This window comes from Perca fluviatilis, chromosome 19 (assembly GCF_010015445.1).
Source record: "Perca fluviatilis chromosome 19, GENO_Pfluv_1.0, whole genome shotgun sequence".
Classification (NCBI taxonomy): domain Eukaryota; kingdom Metazoa; phylum Chordata; class Actinopteri; order Perciformes; family Percidae; genus Perca; species Perca fluviatilis.
In genome coordinates, this window is record NC_053130.1 from 19,666,074 (window position 1) to 19,684,761 (window position 18,688).

General features: G+C 38.7%; 2 protein-coding genes across 7 annotated transcripts in view; one reads left to right on the forward strand and one right to left on the reverse strand.

The window, feature by feature from the left end:
- Positions 1-5,644, forward strand: part of prim2 (DNA primase subunit 2) — a 25,037-nt gene extending 19,393 nt beyond the window's left edge. For 4 of the 5 annotated variants that reach the window (XM_039784884.1, XM_039784879.1, XM_039784883.1 and 1 more), the window contains exons 12-14: positions 1,242-1,324; positions 3,117-3,185; positions 4,842-5,644. In XM_039784884.1, coding sequence (XP_039640818.1) covers positions 1,242-1,324; positions 3,117-3,185; positions 4,842-5,069 — 380 coding nt within the window. In that variant the 3' untranslated portion in view covers positions 5,070-5,644. The remainder of the gene's footprint in view (positions 1-1,241; positions 1,325-3,116; positions 3,186-4,841) is intronic. The other variant, XM_039784882.1, reaches the window with a different exon arrangement.
- An 11,239-nt stretch (positions 5,645-16,883) lies between these two features.
- Positions 16,884-18,688, reverse strand: part of khdrbs2 (KH domain containing, RNA binding, signal transduction associated 2) — an 85,465-nt gene continuing 83,660 nt past the window's right edge. For both annotated transcript variants that reach the window (XR_005637186.1, XR_005637187.1), the window contains exon 13: positions 16,884-18,401. The gene's annotated coding sequence lies outside the window, so the exon portion shown is untranslated. The remainder of the gene's footprint in view (positions 18,402-18,688) is intronic.

Genomic DNA, 18,688 nt, shown 5'->3' on the forward strand with positions numbered 1-18,688 from the left:
CTTTCATAACAAGTTATTCTCTTAATCTTATTTGCATATTACCATTTTAAATGGGTAATATGTCCACTACCACAAACAAGGCGTGGCTTTTGAAAAAAGTTCCTATCCTAACCAGCATAAAACGGAAAAATGTTGTTGGAATCGGAATGCGGTTGGTTTTATTCATGGATTTATTTTAAGACGGTTTTATTTTCTATAACCATGGAAGCGTAAACAAATAAAGTGTGTGAAGCAGCGGGAATGGGGAGGCGATGTGAAGAGGTCCAGCCAAATAAATAAGATATGAACACGTCTTACGCAGCCTGGCGGAGGAGTAAACGATGCTGTGGAGAGAAATAGATAGCAACTATGATTTAAAAAAAAAAAAAAGGGGAATAATAAAAAACAAACATTTTCACTTTTACCGGAGGCTGTATTAGCCCGGGCTCTGGAGCACCGGAGCCGGCTTGGAAGCCGATGAAGGATCTGCGGTGCCCCATATCTATGGCAACCAAACGTCACTGGTGAGACAAACGGTGACGGTTTGGCAGGAAAAACTGATCAAAAAATGTAACTGAACGTTTTATAAATGTAGTGGAGTAGAAATATAATATAGATATAGATAATTGCTGCAAAATGTAACAAAGTAAAAGTCAAAAGTATGCACTATTGATTCTACTTAAGTAAAGTACAGATACGTGAAAAATGTACTTAAGTACAGTAACGAATATTTGAACTTCATTACATTCCACCACTGCATTTTGGCCCTATAAATAGCGCGCTCAATCACCAAATAACTCAGGATTTAATCCGTTTAATTGCTAATGCAAATTGCAGTGTTTGTTTCTTTGCATACTATGATTTTTTATTTTCAAACAAATGATCAAATACATTACAATAAAATACTATCATTCTAAACGACTGTAGAATTAAATAAAATGCAGTAACCAGTTATTTGGAGCAAATTGTCATCACTCAAATGTGCGTTTGAGTGTTGGTAGATTTTGTTTTTAGCTAAGAACAAATCCAAGATAAGAAAACATTAGTGAATGTCAGATTCTACTTAAAAGTGCGTAAGTGGGGTTTAAGAACACAGTTCTTCGTAAGAACGGTTGGTGAATGAGGCCCAGAGCTACTACCAAAATCTCTGCATATATAGTTTTCACATGCTGAGTATTTCAGTCTCCTCCCATCAGCGAAACATGTACGCTATGTTAATTGTTAATTTTTATATCCATTAAAAAAACATTTTGTGTTTGCAGGATGTCCTTTCCGTCACAGTGAGCCAGAACTGTTGAAGCAGAAGCTTCAGTTCTACAAGGTGTCTCCCAGTGGGATCAGTCAGGTGGGTGCCGTCCTGTCTACAGTAGGCCTCTCAAACAGCCCTCTAGCAATCGTTATCTGCCTCTAACTGGGGACATTTCTCGCCTGATCTCGTGGAACTCTGCAAATATAAATTTGATTTCCTCAGTGGGTTGTAAAATCTGTGTAGAATAAAACATTCATTCAGACAGCTGGCAAATGGTACCACTCACCCGGCCAGCAGTTGGTCTGAGAAGTCGAGTCTTACTAACGTTTCATTTACAGTATCTACATATAGCGAAAACGCAGGAATATACAGGACATTATATATCCCAGGATAAGTGAAGCGTTGACCTGCTGCCGTCAAAGTTGCTAGGTGAAAAGTCAGGATCACCAAAGTGATTAGGATTAATCTATGAACGTCTCTACGGAATGCGTGTCAATCTTCGAAATCAAATACCCAATGAAAGAATAGTCGAATATTTGGGTCCAGCCCTAATTCCATTAAACCAAAATAATTAAAACTGCATTATCTGGCAGAAACTAAGAAACAGCTCCTCACTGATCTAATGCCTGCCCTGGCGTTGAGCATGCTTGTGGCAGTATCACGCTGGAGGCTGCTTTTGGGAATAGAGGGGAATAATGAAGGAGCCAAATACAGGCAGAGTCCTCAGAGAGGTCTCTCTTGTGGCGCTTACCGACTCTACCAGCTCTACGCTGCTCGGCTCGAATTGCCCGCGTAGCCCCGTCCTCCTTTTTCCATTGCAGATTTAGTACCGCCTCAATGCGTGAGGCGAGTGCGGTTGGTCGTCATCGCGCTGCTGCAGGAAACTGCAGTGAACTAACGCGTCACGCACACAGAACGTCAAAGGTGTGTTGTTTTTGACTCTCGGCATGTGGCTGTTGCCACAGCCAGAAGACACATTTAGTTTCAAAAGAAGCTGGAGGCAGAAAAAAACCACAGCTGGCTAAACTATTTAAAAACGGCAGGTTTGTTCAGGACACCCCCGTCTGTCGCTAGCAATGATGACGCAGTGATTAGTGACGATTCTCTCCGACCAATCGGTAGTCTGCAGGTTTTCACGTCACCTTTTGGTATCGCCTCAGCTCGCTTGGAACCTCGACGGAGGTGATACTAAAAAAAAAAAAGTCCGTGTTAGCTAGTACCAGGTACTTTTTTTCATAAAGGAAAACCAAAAAAGGTGTGTAGAGTCGAGGCGAGTCAAGCAGGTACCATGTAATGGAAAAAACGCCATTAGTGAGAGCTGAAGACCTTGGATTTCTTTTTTTAGCAGGTCAGTCACCCTGAGTCACGCTAACACTGCAGTGCTTTTAGCACAAGAATGTGAAAGCTCTTATGTGACCCAGCCAAAGACTGGGGTTCAAAATATCTGCTTACATCTTCTCTTTTCAACTTTGCAGAGCTTTAGAAAACAGAAAGTAAAAAAGAAATAGAAAATCCCAGAATTGAGATACAGCCTACCAGAAGGTGTTATCATTGCCAACGGTTATTCTACAAAGAGTTGACTCAGGGCATGAATATTAAAATTAGCCCAAATAAGCCTGTGTTCTGTTTTCATTGCATGTGCAAATATCTCCTTAAGGATGTATTCACTGCTGTCATTATGATTCATGAGGAATGTTTGTGTAGGTAGTTGACTGAAAGCCAATTAAAACAATTTTGAATATGGGGCTGCAACAACATAAAATCTTGACAATATCTTCTGTCAGTGTACTGTGTCGGTATCTACGGTTTAACAGTGTAAAAAAAGAGTCCCATTTGAACCTTACCTGCCATCTTCTCTTTTTCTATCCTCTAACCTTTTTTGTTGCAGATCCTGGAGCTGGTTAAAGGGATGCACTATCAGCTGGCGTGCCAGAAGTACTTTGAGCTGACACACAATGTAAGTGCAGATTTAATTTGAAGCGGGGTGTAATTGCCCATGTCAGGGGCAGGGGTTTGGTCCTTGCATCTCATGCACGAAGGCTCAGGAGAAACCCAGAACTGTCATCCCCTCCATCATTAGCTGGCTGTCATAGCAACTTAATTTCTATTTACTTATTTACTTTATTATAGCATTTTAATCTATTTTGTCCCCTGTGGATACTTATTTCATTTAATCTGTTTTAGTTTGGATGCTTGAGTCATCATCCCTTTCAGTCACACTCAAGGTCCTGGTTTTAGAGAAAAGCAGAGATTGAAAAAGAAAAGTCATTTTTTTTTTATGACTTTAAATACATGACATTCAGCTGAGTTTGACAGTTTAGTAGTTGACACAGGTCTGCTTTTTACATGGCATTACATGCTTACTGTAATAAGTGTACTGAAATACACTTATTTGCTTTCTTGCTGAGAGTTGGATGAGAAGAATCCATTCAACCATATGTCTGTACACTAAGTATGAAGCTAGATGACAATTAGATTAGCATAGCATGAAGACTAAAAATGGTTAAAAAAAAAAACACCTTTATTGCCAGTACCTCTGAAGGTCACTAAATAACACATTGTGTCTCATTCCTTTCATAAGCGACTTTGAGTCCATGAAAAGCGCTATATAAATTCAATTTATTATTATTTATTATTCGTACACAAAGCCAAATGTAAAAATGATAAGTTGTGGTTTTAAAGGAAGTTAAGGAGCTAAATTAAGCTATTCCACTCCTGGCTCCAGCTTAACGTACATACCAACTTTCAACAAGAAAGCGAATAAGCTTTTTCCCAAAATGTCGAACTTTTCCTTTTAACCCTACTGTGGGAAATACACAGTTTTAATCCTGGGCTACATGGCTTGCTTGTTATTGACTTTGAATGAATTTGCTTCACAGGACAATTTATGCACATCAAATTAACATTCTTATGGGGCTACTAGGTGACAAAAGCGTGACGTGTATTGTTATGTATTGTGTGTATTGATCAATAACCCTTTCAGCCCCATGCAGATACATTAAAATAAAAAAATGTTAAGCTGTAAAACACCCACATAGTAATTATTACATCAACATTTCTTGGAAAATTCTTTTCTTCGCGCTAGTTGTTCAACAGCAAAGTGAAATGTCTCCTTACCGACGTTGATATGGCACATGGAAGACGCTGAGACTGTTGTGTACAAATCTATCATTGTAATATAAACAGTTTTGGAAACCTCAATCACAATTACGTGAATGCTTAAAAATGATGGAAAAGGTCTCAGGAGGAGCATTTGAGAAAGAGCTCGAACTTCATCTGTTAATTGATCCATAGGTTTTAACTCCTCATGAGTGATTTTTGACATTTAATTTCCTGAAAGGGCATTTCATCTTTTCACTGAATTAGCTCGCTAATTTAGCCATGAAAGCCCGCTGTCCTCATAATTGTTAATAAATTAGTGAGTTGTTAGTAAATTAGCAAACCATTCCACATCCTCCCCAATGAAGCAGCTGTTTCATGGCCATCTCATAAAAGGTGGCATAACATTGAATCAATCAATCCGTATGCTACCAACCTGCCACCTCTGTGAAAGCTACCACTGCTGTTCTTATTTTCTCTTCCTCTCCTGTGTTTTCTCTATTTTGTTGGGCAGATCGAGGATGCCAGTTTCTCGCTCAATCACCCCAACCAGTACTTTATAGAGAGCCAGAAAGTTTTGGGCGGAGGCAAGGACCTGAAGCGAGAGATGGACATCCCACAGAGGTCGCAAGAAAACTCTGCCACCAAAGGACCCAGCGCAGCTCCAGAGGCAGCAGCAAACGCACCCCAGGAACTGTCCGAGATGACGGAGGAACTAGACTCTTTCTTTCAAGATGCCTGATTCTTTTTTTCTTTCTTTTTTATCTATATATACACGGAGGTTGGGGGTGGTATATATTCTAACTTGAATCGAGTATTTTAAAAGTCCCTGTACATGACGTTAAGAATTAAAGTTGCATATCCGTAATTTCTCCACAACTTATTAGTCTGTTCTCAACATAGCAGACTTTTAGTTATCCTTGACATTGGACATTATTCAAACTTCAACATCAGACCAAAGCAGAGTTTTCTACCTTAAAATTCTTTATGTTAGTGACACGCTGTCATTAATTTAGCTGTTTAGGTCAAGTGTCAGAGTAGTCTTAGTTATTCTTTCCTTGTTTTCACTCTGGGCACTGAAACTGGCTTTTCTGAGTTCAGACCAGTGTTTTGGCAGGGACGTGGTTGTGGGGGTGATGACTAGAACATTTCCCAGCTGTCTCAGAAACAATGTCATTGTATTTGCTGGCAGGAGTGTGGATGAATGGTGGCAGGGGGATGGATGAAAATAAACAATTTTCACAGTTGTATTATGCTGCCTTGGAATATTGCCTCATAGTGCACAATGCAATTTATTAAAAAAAGCATACGTGGTCAGGAGATATTTCCTCTTTTCTCAAACTTCTTTCTGCAATAATTTGTGAAAGATGGTTGCTATCTGAGAGTCGGGGACCTTTTCACTGGTGTGGCATCACAGGCTGCTCCTCTGATCACAGTACTGTCCAGTTGTGCGCTCTTATCTCTACTCTTTCTATAAGATTACTAACTTTAGATCCAATTGGAGGCACTGAACAGACAGCCCTGAATTACATGAATACAAATGTGTTTTCCAGGAGGCCAAGGGAAATATTGAATGTATGAATGAAACGCCCTTTCTGTAATTTAATGATTGTGAATTTTAAATCAAATTTTATCTCCCCAAGGGTGTCAAAAGTTAAAAAAAATCATCTGACTTTTCATTTGCTCTGCAGGCTTTTCTGTTTGAAGACTTTTTGACACTCACACCACAGTTCATCACCGTCTCATGCTTGTAACGTCAGAGCAGAAACGCGGCCTGCACCAGAGCTGCACGTAGCTGGAATTAAATTAGGTCTTAAAATCCAAGCATGGTGCTCGACACAGAGAGGATTTATCCAGTATAATAAGGCAACTGGATAACAGTGCGCAGCCGGGCGGCTGTCAGCAAGACACCCTTGATGTTTAATATATAATTGTGCATGACTACGTTTGACAAAGCTGGCACTTTCTTAGACTATGGGCAGGCAGTTGACTATGACGGTGTTTATCTCCTCCGAATGGATTTACAATCATTAGTCATGAACTTGCTTGCTTTCATCATGCTTTCTTCCCGTGCTCATTACATGGGCGAGATAGGTGTTCTGGGGATGCTGCATTATAGGAAAGGGCAAGAAATTTATTCCAAGACCAAACTCCAAATTTTTTCCATGAGCTTCATATGGAAGCTGACATACAGGGTGAGTCTGTATCCAGGGATGTGCTGTGTAGCTGGAGTGAAGCTTTGTAAATGTGTTGCAATCTGGAGCTAGTAAATGCTGCAAGCATAACATCAAGTTCATTTGCATTGCATCCAAAAATGGGTAATATCAATTCCAATATAAAACAATTATAAATATAAAAAATAGAGTGTTACAGAATACAATGATCACCTGATTGCCTTGAGATGTGAAAATTCACCGAAACAAATCAAAAGGTTATCCGTCAGTATTGAATACTCAACACTGACTCCATTGTACATTTCTAGTCCCAGCATGATGTTTTTCTTTGTCCTCTTTCTAATATAATTTCACCCAGGGGACAACGTGTGCAGCAGTTTGATTCGTTTTTCAGTATGCCCCACCAGAAGCAGCTCTGGTTAATTTGCGGGATTTGGTACATTTTGTTTTTTCCTTATTCTTAAAGGATTCGATAACATCCCATAACGCATACTTGTACATCTCGCCCTCAAGCTTTATAAAAATGAGCACAATTTATGTGATAACTGTCTCCTTCCTCATTTCAGATCTCATAAAGGTTGTGCAGTCATAATGGAGTATTAGCTTTTCAGTGGGAGGAAGAGCAGATTATTTTGGGTCTTGTCAAATTAGCTGTACTGCAGTCACAAACTTTATCCTCACTGCACTGGAATCACTGCCACTCTTGGGAGGAAAACTATTTTTTTTCAAGGTAATCAAAAGTTTGAGCAGCTCTGCAGCAAAGCCCGATGGAAGTTAAATTAGTAACAACCTCTAGAGTTAAACTGGAGTTTGGAGTACGTTGCTTAGTTTTTGTGGAGGAAGTACATCAAATTATGTATATGGCAATATCTCATCTCCTGAAGCAAAAGCTAATTTTAGGTGTAAACGTTGATGTGATCACAGGCATCAAAGTTAAGATGTGAATTGGCAGTATAGGCATTTGATATTTGTATGTGTGGAAGCACCAGAGAACAAAATAACACCCCAAATCCCAGAAAAGGTGATTTCTTTCATAATCTGGGCACTTTAAGGTTCTAATTATTTTGTTTGATTTAGGCTTTGAGCACCACTGTCAAAGTAGTATTTAAAGGTAATGGCAAGGGGGTGACACTTTGTTTCTTCATTTTCCAGATTCACCGAAATGTCATGCATGATTATATTCCCCTCTACAAGCCAAAGTCCCATTGGGATGTATTAAACACACTATGTTTACTTTGCTTGCAAAGAAAGCAGGGCAACTATTTGACAGTGGAAAACATTGTTCTTATCTGCTAACAACAGCCTGAAGATTGTATTTGGAAAATGATGTAAAATAACAAAAACGTGGCCTTGTCACACGAACAATCGGAAATGTATTTTTCACTTTTAACAATTTCAATTTCCCCTGAGCACTCCAATGACTCACTAGAAATTGTGACAGAAATGTATTAAATAAAGTGTCCAGGGATATTACTTTGCAAAGGTCAAGATTGATAAGGGAAATTATATTTAAAGTACATTTCATATTTCTAAGCACTTCTTTGTTTCCACCATTTATATTTAATTTCCTCTTTATAATGGTAGTCAACTACAGCAACATGGCATTTTATTGTGTCACAAACCTCTGAAATCCATTACTTAAAAGCATGTAGATGCATTAGGAAAGTGAACACTATTCACGGTACTGAATTTGGTGCTGAACTCTTACTTTCTTTAATCTGACTTATATTACTATAATTGTTGACTTAATGCATCATTTTTTTGTTTAAAAAAAAAAAAAAAAAAAAAAAAAACCCAAATTTTTTTTAATTTTTTTTTTTTTTTTTTTTAAAAAAAATTTTTTTTTTTTTTTTTTTTTTTTTTTTTTTTTTTTTATGTGGAAGGAAAACCAATACAAACGGAAGGTGAACATGCAAACTGGCTGGGAATTTTTGTTTTGTTCTTGCAGTTAGGCAACAGTGATGCTGCCTTTGGCTTAAAATATAAAAAAGTGAATTTAGCAGGAAAGTCAGTCACTACAATTCAGAGAAACCGTCTTAGCCTGTGTCCTTCCTACCTGTTGGCATTGTTCCATTGGTCTAAATCTGGAGATCTACGAGTGTATATTACTGTCTCTTGATGATGTTGCTTGGTATTGACCGTAACAGCAGATTGAAGCATCGATTGCACTCCCATCACCATTTTGTCGGATTCATGTGAAACCTGGCAGTTGTTATGATGCCGAACATTAACCCTCATGTCTTGGGGTCAAATTTGACCCGTTTTTAAAGTTTCTGTAGCAGAAATTTGGATTTCTTTCAACTAAACGGATGGTTCCATGAAACGTCAATTTACGGATCAGTTCACTGACTTATGGGTGTTTTATTCAATTTTATAGCATTATTCTGACTAAACTTTGACCGTCTGTGATTATCCATCAACATCCTCTGATCTTAAATATTAGTCACAATAATTCATACTTTCTGCTTTTTTAACTCAAAAGTTAGATCTAGTTTCATAGGCTATATAAGGTTTTGTGACCAGAAATTCAAAAAATAGTGGTAAGTGTACACTGGTGGTAGTGGGGGGGGGTGAAGCACAGAACAATGCTACAAAAATGTTGAGAAAAAAAAAAAAACAGCAAAATAAGTGACAAAAACGTCAAAGATGTCAAAAAAAAGTGTTCCATTTTCAATTTTGACCCGGAAGGACAACACAAGGGTTAAATTAATGTTTTGTCAGACAATACATTTATCATCAAGTCCTCTTTCCAAACACAAAATGATCCAGGAGATGTGACCACCCTGTCGACTGTGAAAATGGAGGCAAACGTCCTGCAGCTGTATGTAAACTCCTGATTATTCCCCCAGGCGTTGTCTCATTAACCTGACAGATGTGTGAGCCGTTGCTCCTGTGCTTAACTTTGCTCACAAAGACTTCACTCTTTCTCAGCTGCAGCCATGCTGTCGCTTCATGTTACACTTTATGGTGGACGAAACCTGTAGAGGAGAATTATGTGCTAAAAACATCCCTGCTCCTGCTTTGCTTTGGTAAACAGGTTTTATTACTGCGCCACAGAGTTGTTTTTTTAGCCTTCTTCACATCGTTGTGGATCAAACTGCTTAGTAGTGACCATTTATTTGATCCCCATATAAAGTTTGCCTGACTGAGAAGAGAAATTATGTTTTAATCATTCTTTCTACAGAACATTCTTCAAGTTATTTGAGCTTTGAAGACCAAACATACAAGATCACACATTTGACTTGACCACATTTGACTTGAAAAATATAATATCTTTGGACACTGTTGCAAATGATCACAATTTGAGTTTGATCGCATTTAAAGCTAAAGTGCGTAGTTTCTGTCGTCCTCATGAAGAATAATTATTTATTATTCCTTTATTATTAGAAGTAATGACAACACCACTGTCGGCGCATCCACATGACGCAAGCCTTCGGTGATCACGCACCACCCCCCACCCCTCCTCCACACAGTTGCTAGTAGCGTTTATCCCGTCAAATCAAGGAGGACGCAGAGGATTAAAAAAAACATGATGGACTCTTCAGAGAAGGTAATTATCTTGTAATTTTTATGTCCTCTTCATCTCCGAAGCTGAACGCTGCCGTTGCCCTTTCTCGGTGACTAAAACGCATTAGTCTCAGTCCTTCCAGAAGAGTTTTTTTGTGATTGTTGCAGGCAAAAATCCTTGATTATGTGGCACGTTTTCTTAAAAAATGCGATGGAATATGCGGGATATTTATGCAATTTTATGCGATGAAATAGCGGGAACTTGCAAAAAAATTGCGGGAACTTGCAAAAATTGCGGGAACTTGCAAAAACTGCGGTTTGATGAAAAAGAAAAAAAAGTGATTTGCGGCGAAAGTGCAGCGTATTTGAAAAAATGCGGCCCCCACATAAATATGCAGACTTTGGCTGATTATGCATTGAATTATGCGATCGCATAAACACGTTTTTCTGGAGGGACTGATCACTCGAGCTGCTGCGCACGAAAGTCTCCGGACGACACCATTTTGCGAACATAGCCATACTGAGGAATACAGAGAGAGTTTTGTGGAGATGGCTTAACCCTTGTGCGGTCTTCCGGTCAACCTTGGAAAAAAAAAAAGTTTTTTTCTATGCTTTTGACGCCTTTTTTTCACAGTTTGTTTTTGCTTTTTCCAACGTTTAAAATTTTTCTTCTTTACATTTTCAGCGCTTATTTCTACGTCCCATATTTTCTGATATAAAACAAAAATTGAAAACGGGTCAATTTGACCCTAAGTTTAATGAGCTATGTATCAACTCGTTTTGCAATGTCATGAATGTAACAGATGTTCATTAATATAAAATAGTTGTGCCCAAAGCTTTAAATACCAAAACTCATTTGTTTTTAACCACTTTTTATTTCAAGTATTGTGCTCCACTACATTTTGAGTCACATCCGTTACAGAGTTGAAACAAAAGTCACATGAAAGTCATGATAAACTGTGAGTTTAACACAATAAGGGAGGTAAAAATCAGCAGCTGCAGCAGAGAAGAAGCTGCTAGTCCGTCTGCAGACGCAGGAGGACAGAGCTCCAGGGAGGCGACACGCTGCACCTCAGCTGACACTCCGGAAATTATACATGTTGTGCACCTTCACTGGCCACCCGGACCGCGGCTGGCAGTTAGTGAACAATACAAAAATTGCAACAATGCAATCAAATTAAGGATTACATTCTTACAGGGTAGGGTTAACATCATCATACCCCCCTTACAATTGTAACACAGTTTACTCACAGTACATTTTGACCTACTTTTTTAACTTTTGTCTAAGTATACTTTTACACAAGTACTTTTACTTTTGTAAAATGTCTTTAAAGTAACAGTACTTTTACTTGAGTACAATATGCTTGTACTCTTTACATCTACAAGTTTTATCTTACAGTGTCTGCCAGACTCCAGGAAGTGACTGCGCCCAGCCAAGAAATAGTCCAGCACATAACCCCCCAACCACCACCAGCTGTTCCCGCTGTTTTCAGTCTTTGTGCTAAACTAAGCTAACCGGCTGCTGGCTGTTTCTTCATATTTAACTGACAGATATGAGAGGGATATTGATCATCTCATCTTAACTCTCAGCCATAACGCAAATAACCGTATTTCCCAAAATGTTTAACACTTCCTTTAAGCAAAAACACAGAATATCTGTTAGGAGCCAGTCTATTCAGATTTGTCCCTCGTGTGTGCAACTTTGTTGATTATATTTATGGCTTCCTCTCTGATGATGATTCATCTATAATTAATTGTGGTTTAACGTAACACTCAGTAACAGACTAGAATGTGAATGCAACGTTGGCGTTTAAAGGCTACTCCACAGAGAAAAAAGTCTTCTCACTTCCTCTCACTACCAGTTAAGTGGATTCAGTCACACATATTAAAAACAAGTCTGCAGCAGCGTGACACATCAAAGGGGAAGTGGAAAGCAAAGCCCCTTGTTAATGGAGGGAATTGTGGAAGCGGGGACTGTGGGATGTTGGGGGGGACATAATGGCCCTGACAATCAACCAGCTGAGTGCCTGTCCTTTTTTCCCCAGCAGGGAGTGTCAGTGGAGACAGAGCGCTGGAGCTTGTTGATGGTTCAGTGTGTCAGCTCAGAACAGACAGGAGATAAGAATTCGAAAGTGAAGTGTTTAGGAACCAGAGTTAAGAGCAATCCCTTAGATTTCCTCTTTGACGTTGATAAATTGATGAGCCGGAGCTCACAGCGATCCACCAGATTGCACCCTTGAGAATGATGGATATAAAATAAGTGTTTTCCCCCTTTTTATTTTCAATGTTGACACCTTCCTAAAGAGGTACATCTTGGTACGTACTAGCCAGATAAAAGGCTGTGAAAGTGCATTTGGTCTCACACCCACCATTCCAATTGGAAGCCAACATATAGATGAATAATGTCCCTGATATCTTTTGTTTAGAGCTCATGAGTTGCTATTACTAGTACAGAGCCAGAGTGTGTAGCTATAGTTTTATACAGTCCATGGTGTAGCTGCTTCAATTGTCGTCTCTGAAAACTATTATCAGGCAAATTCTGCCAAATGCAATAACAAATTAATGCAAATCTTGTAGGCATGACCATTAAACATGCCTAGTGACAAAAAGAATATCATCAAATTAAATGGCAATGTTTTGTTTGAATGCATCATTTTCGTAGCTTTTCTTCTTTCAAAAGCCCTGGATTTATCATTGTGAGAACAAACCTTTCTTTGGGCCCTTCGAGTTGACACAAATTATTTGCTCCATTAAATCACACCTGTCATGGAACATTTAATAAAAAAGAAATCATTTTAGAAATGATGTGTGTGAGAGGGAGAGCGGGGGAGAACAGGGAGCTCACCTCTCTCTCACGGCTGCATTGGTTAATCTCTTTCTTGTGGTTCATAGCTTCAGCAGCTTCAGGAGCTGGGGCTTTTCAATACGGACATGCATGTTTCATCTTCACAGGGTCTCCAGCAGCACTCACTATAGAAAACTGCAGTTTTCCCAAGCTCCATAATTGTCTCTAGTATGATATCTTAGCTGTGGTAGGCCACACATGTGTGCACATTTCAGCCAGCAACTTCTGATCGAGCTGCAAAAAGACTTATTTTTGTTTTCAGAATTACATCAGTGGGACCCCGCAGCATAATGTCAACACCTCACAGGGCTTAAACGGTGTACACACTGACTGATGACTCATTCTGTTTTTTAAAATCGTGTTTCATATAGGGTTGCGCCCTTGAGCAACATAATCTTTTTTGGCCTCAGCCCTTATGCGGAAGATGAACATTTTTACAACGCAGTCAAATCAGGCAACAAGAGACCTGCAAAATTGACATTTTAAAATAATCTATCAATGTTTTGCATTTACATTAAAACATTTCCTTTTAAATGCCTATTAACATTTTCTACCCATTCACACAAGGAAGGACTTTAAGAAATGTTAATTAGAAGATGTCAGAGTGGCTCTGTACGCCGTTCTTGCATAGTTGCTTTTTATCCGATCCTGAAAATGACGCGGACTACTTTCACTTGAGACAAAGTGCTAATACAGCCCCACGGGTTGCCACACTGATAAGGTGAGGTCAATGTAAGCTCGTAATCGACTTCAACAGCTTACTGCAGCAACCCTTCGGGCATTTTATCAAAGAAATAAAGCAGCAGTGGAGTGATGAATCAGTAATGTCTGAACTGTGGCGGTGGAGTGTTGTTGCTGGTACTGATGCTGTAGAAGAATTGTAGCTGCTGTGGAGCCCAAAAATGGACAAAGTTTAGACAAGTCAGAAATATAGCTGAATAGATAAATAAATAATATTGTTTATTAAATCATTTAAATGGAGTGTAAAAAGAAATGCTTTGTACTTTTCCTTTAACTTAAAATATTGGTTAAAAAAAAGTAAGAAGCGTTTAATTTGTTTCCCTTTCCCTATTGCCAATCACTTATGTAAATTAAGACTCAATTCATTTTACACTTCAGTTTATCTTGTTTAGCCCATTTTATTTTTATTTTTTGGTGGTCTCAGCACACATTTCATCATTTGTAAACTGCCACTGTATCACTGCGACACTGTATGAAGTCTTTTAACATAGCTAAAGCATTCTAGTCAGCAAGCAAAGGCTAATAAAGTTAACTAGCTAATGTTACTTATGGGGGCATCTGTACATTTTCCCGGCACTATGTTGAGTGCTTTAATAAACCGGTTACTCTTATCTCTGACTCGTAAGTGGAACATTACAGTGAGCGTGTGTATACAGAACTATGAATAAATGGATAGCCAAATCCAAAGTTATACAGAGCAGTGGACATTGGTTAATTTTTAGCTCAGAAAACGCATCTGAAACAAGTTCAGCTGTAAGCCCCTGGGGCGTAGTTTTGTCACTACAGAAATGAGTACATTATTTTGACCGTGTGTGTGTATGTTTCTGTGTGTGGCTGGCTGTGTGTGGTGTATTTGGCCTTTGGATGACTTTCATGATTCTTCTGCTTTTATGATCAGCTGTATGAGAGCTGCAACGATGATTGTGTAAACCCCGGCCTCCTGGCTGGTATTTGAAATGCTGTGTGGTAGGCTAATCAGAGTTTTATGGTGGTGTTGTATCATAACTATTATTGAAAACAAAAACGAAAAAAAAAACATGAATCAATCCCTCTCAGACTTTATTGCTCAGTAGACTGTGCGGGCGCTTCTTGTGCATACTATGAAATAGAATTCTACCGGTGCCAGTGTCCTAATTGCATGCTGCATGTTAGGGCTTATGTTAGCATAGAGTGCCCTTTTTATTATATGTGAAAAGCACGTGCAAAGTGTCCTCTGCAGAGATGAGACAGGTCCAAGTAGTTTCACTTGTTCTGCTGTAAAGGGTTCCGTATAGAAAGTGCAGACTCTTGTCATATGCTCTTCATTAAAGTACCCGGGGACAAAAGACTCAAACATGACTGCAATCAATGGATGAATCAATAGCCTGTTGTTTTGATGTGGGCTAGACAGATGACTTTGCCCTCTGAGGTTATAGTTGCTGTAGGTCTGTTTGTCATCCAGAGTGAAATCAACAACTGTGTATCATTTCCTTAGCTGTGAAAAAAAAAAAATACAATCTAGGCAAAACAAAAAGGTTTCATTGGGGACGTCCGTGACAGCTACATCACAGTCTTGCCTGTCAGAGGCATTTATCCGACATAGCGTCTGGCACTGTAACACATGGGAGTATGTACAGCGGAAAAGAGCTGACAGACGAGAGGTACCGTCATCTTTTACAACAATCTTAGATGTAGTTTGTAAAGCTGATTGGACTTTTGGATTTCCATGATTGGAATACCTCACCTCAAATGAAGTTTACAATGTGAAACCGTATGTACGAAGTTCAGTTGGTTGTATACTGAGGCTGTAACAAGCAGTAGTGAAGGAGACAGAAAAGCATACAGAATGTGAGAGGGTCCATCTAACAGTAAAGAACTGCTGCGGGGCATAGTTGTGTCAATAAAGTAATGACAAATTCAAAAACAATCTGCAGATAAAACTAAAGAACAGATGTCACAATTGTATCCATACATTCACAGTTTTAGACCAGAGCTTTTTGTGTTCTATTATGTGTAGTTTAGAAATTAATGACACTTCCTCTACAATCATACCGTAGATTTTCAAAACAAGTCCGCTGCATAAGTGCTTTTTTATGTTTTGTCCATAATAAATTACTTACATTTAAATAGATAGTCAGTACTTTGTCAATGGCTAATGATTGTTTTATAAACCGTAGACATTATTTGGATGGCTAGTATGGTTGCAACTAATGCGGATAATAGTTAGTTAATGATTTATAATACATCTAGTAACGTTGATTTGGCCCCATTAAATCTTTTTCTATCTAGATGATTATTTGTGCACTGATAATAGCTATTTATGTTTATAAATACAAAGTAGAAAGTATTTATTAACTATTAACACTGTATTATAATCATCAGTTGCAACTTTATGATAACCGTCCAAATAATGTTTGACTGTCGACAAACGATTTCTTAAAGGTATAAAAAAAATTGTAATCATTAACAAATACTTAATACAAGTGCAATGATGAACTGTTGTATTAACAAATATAACATTACTAAATATAACATTCAAATAATTATTAAACATTATTAGGCCTATCTATAATTTCTTTGTTTGTTAACAGAAAAATAACTATCAACCCAAGTTTAAATAACTATCAATTCACCATTTATTAGTGGTGGTTATTATAAAGTGCTACCAAATAATGTATAGTCAATATTTTACAGACTAGGGACAGCATCACATAAATGACTTTGGTATTGGATGAGGGTAAATAACAGACTATATGTAGCACTAATATCACACTAAATCTGATCAGGATTTAGTGTCTGATCCTGTTTTAGATTTGGTGGAAAATAATAAGCTATGGATTTTCTACCATCATTAGCATGGATACTGTGGCATATAAACACCTTATCCTGTTTACTTCTGCCTTTTGTGGTCTACAGAAGCTCAATTGCCCAGGAAATATTATGTTTATTCATAAATAGATAGTTGTAATCTGAATATGGAGATGTATTTAGCAGCTTGTATCTGCATTATGCATGAAAACACTCTCAATGGGAAGAGACTCAGACTCCAGTGTTTGAAGACATTATTCAGGGAGATTAGGTTTACTTTTCCTTGAGAGAGACTCATGCAAACTCACACCTTGAGCCGAAGCAGTTATGATAATGGATGTCGATTTTGTCTTTTCAGGTGGAATATTGTCTTTCTTATTAGGGACATGGACATGTTTAAAAAACAAACAAAAAAAAAAACCAGGCTAAACCAAACAAGCTGTATATTTGTGACATTTTGTGTACTACGTGACTTCATCAGTAGAAAACATAGTTAGCCCAGTTCACTTGCTGCTTAGTTTATCCACAGGCACAAAGCAACACAACATGTCAAAACTCATCCTCTCTCCAAAAATAGCTATAATGAGCTGGAGGGGGCCGGCTTTTGTGCAAAAGGGAGCTAAGATCATGTACGTATAGTAGTCTGTCTACAGTGCACACAACTTTTCAAAACTGCAGCTCAAGCTATACAGCCTCACCCTCTGTCACCTGGCTTAGATCCCAGCCTGCTGTCGCAACAAGAAAATCATCAAAACACATCAAGGACTCTGACTCTGCACACCATTTCATCACAAGTGCTGTGCCGGTAAAGAGGCCCTTTTAGACTCGGGTGATTATAAGCCCTCGTTTTCTATTCTGGCTCATCAAGCAGCTGTCTAAACAGAGCTGAGTTTGCTCAGGTACCCGTCCCTGGCACAGGGAAATGCTTTGTGTTGGAGTTATAACCATGCACTGTTTTGCATCATTGAACATGTCTGGGTACTCGCCTAGATCCTGACCCACTTTGGTGTCTTTGTGTTTGCAAGATTTAGATCAAGTGGTATCGAGGAAGATAAATGCTGTGCTGTCTGACAGGCTGTGTGGAGTGTACGTCATGGAGCAAATTAATTAAACAAATGCCAGAATCAGGGGTGGATGTTTTGATGAAATGAGTCTGCTAAACAATTGAGCAGATTCTTGAAATCCCTTTCCACCCAAAAAAAGATAAGCGATGGATGATCTTCTGCATCAAATGTGACTCGTGGGCCCTGCAAGCTGTTCAAGTTGAACATGTTGCGAGAAGCTGAGATGTGCCTATGAGGCTATCGATTTATTGTTTTGTAAATCAAATATAACCAAACATATTCAGAAAGAAAGACATTCATGAACATTTATTCGGACAGTGGGATGCTTGTATTGCTTCTATCAATCTCAAGTGTTAATTACTGTGCACCATATGTAGAGCTGCAGACGGCACCATTCATTATGACTGCCACTCAGAAAATGACACGATGTGTGAGCTGTGTCTGGCTGCTGTACTGTATATTCCGGCGGCACTGATGGGTTGGGCTCGTGAAATAGCTTTGACAGTTGGCCACAACGCCAGCAGTGGGCTCGACTTGCTTAATGAACTAACATGTTCATGTTGGCAGCACTAAGTGAACCATTTATTAGAGCGCTGGGAACGGACACAGGGTGCACTCAGGTTGGTAATGACAGCAGCCGCCAGATGACAACACGGCTGAAATAAGGCCCACTCATGTTGAGATTTGCTTATAAGTTTGTTTTTTTACTTTAGGCCATAACACAAAATAGTGTTATGATAAAATTGGACAGAACTGACACATTTCTAACATCAGAAGCAAGTGTTTTTTTTTCTGCTGCAAGGGTGTGGATTTTGGTTGAATTCAAAATTTGCTAACCTGAAGACATTTTTACATGTAAAACAAATTTAACACTTAGGTCCTTTAGCACAAATTAAAAAAAATATTGTCCACCAGAAATGTGGCTCGTCTCGTTGTCTTTCGTAACACTCACCAACCTGCAACACAAAAATAAAAACACACTATATTCAAAGGCAAAAGGAGTGGGAGCAAAATAAATGCATATATTTAATAGGGAGACACATGATATATACACACATATATACACAAACACTGGCCTAAATACACACATGCACCTGCAAGAAACCTGCTTCTAGCATCTTGTTTGTTCAATCTGTACAAAAAAAGTGTAAAAACAACAATTGGGAGTTTTATGGATGGCTATGACTATTTCTTGACTATTCTCTATGATAAGCTAAGCTAACTGTCTCCTGGCAAGAGCTTC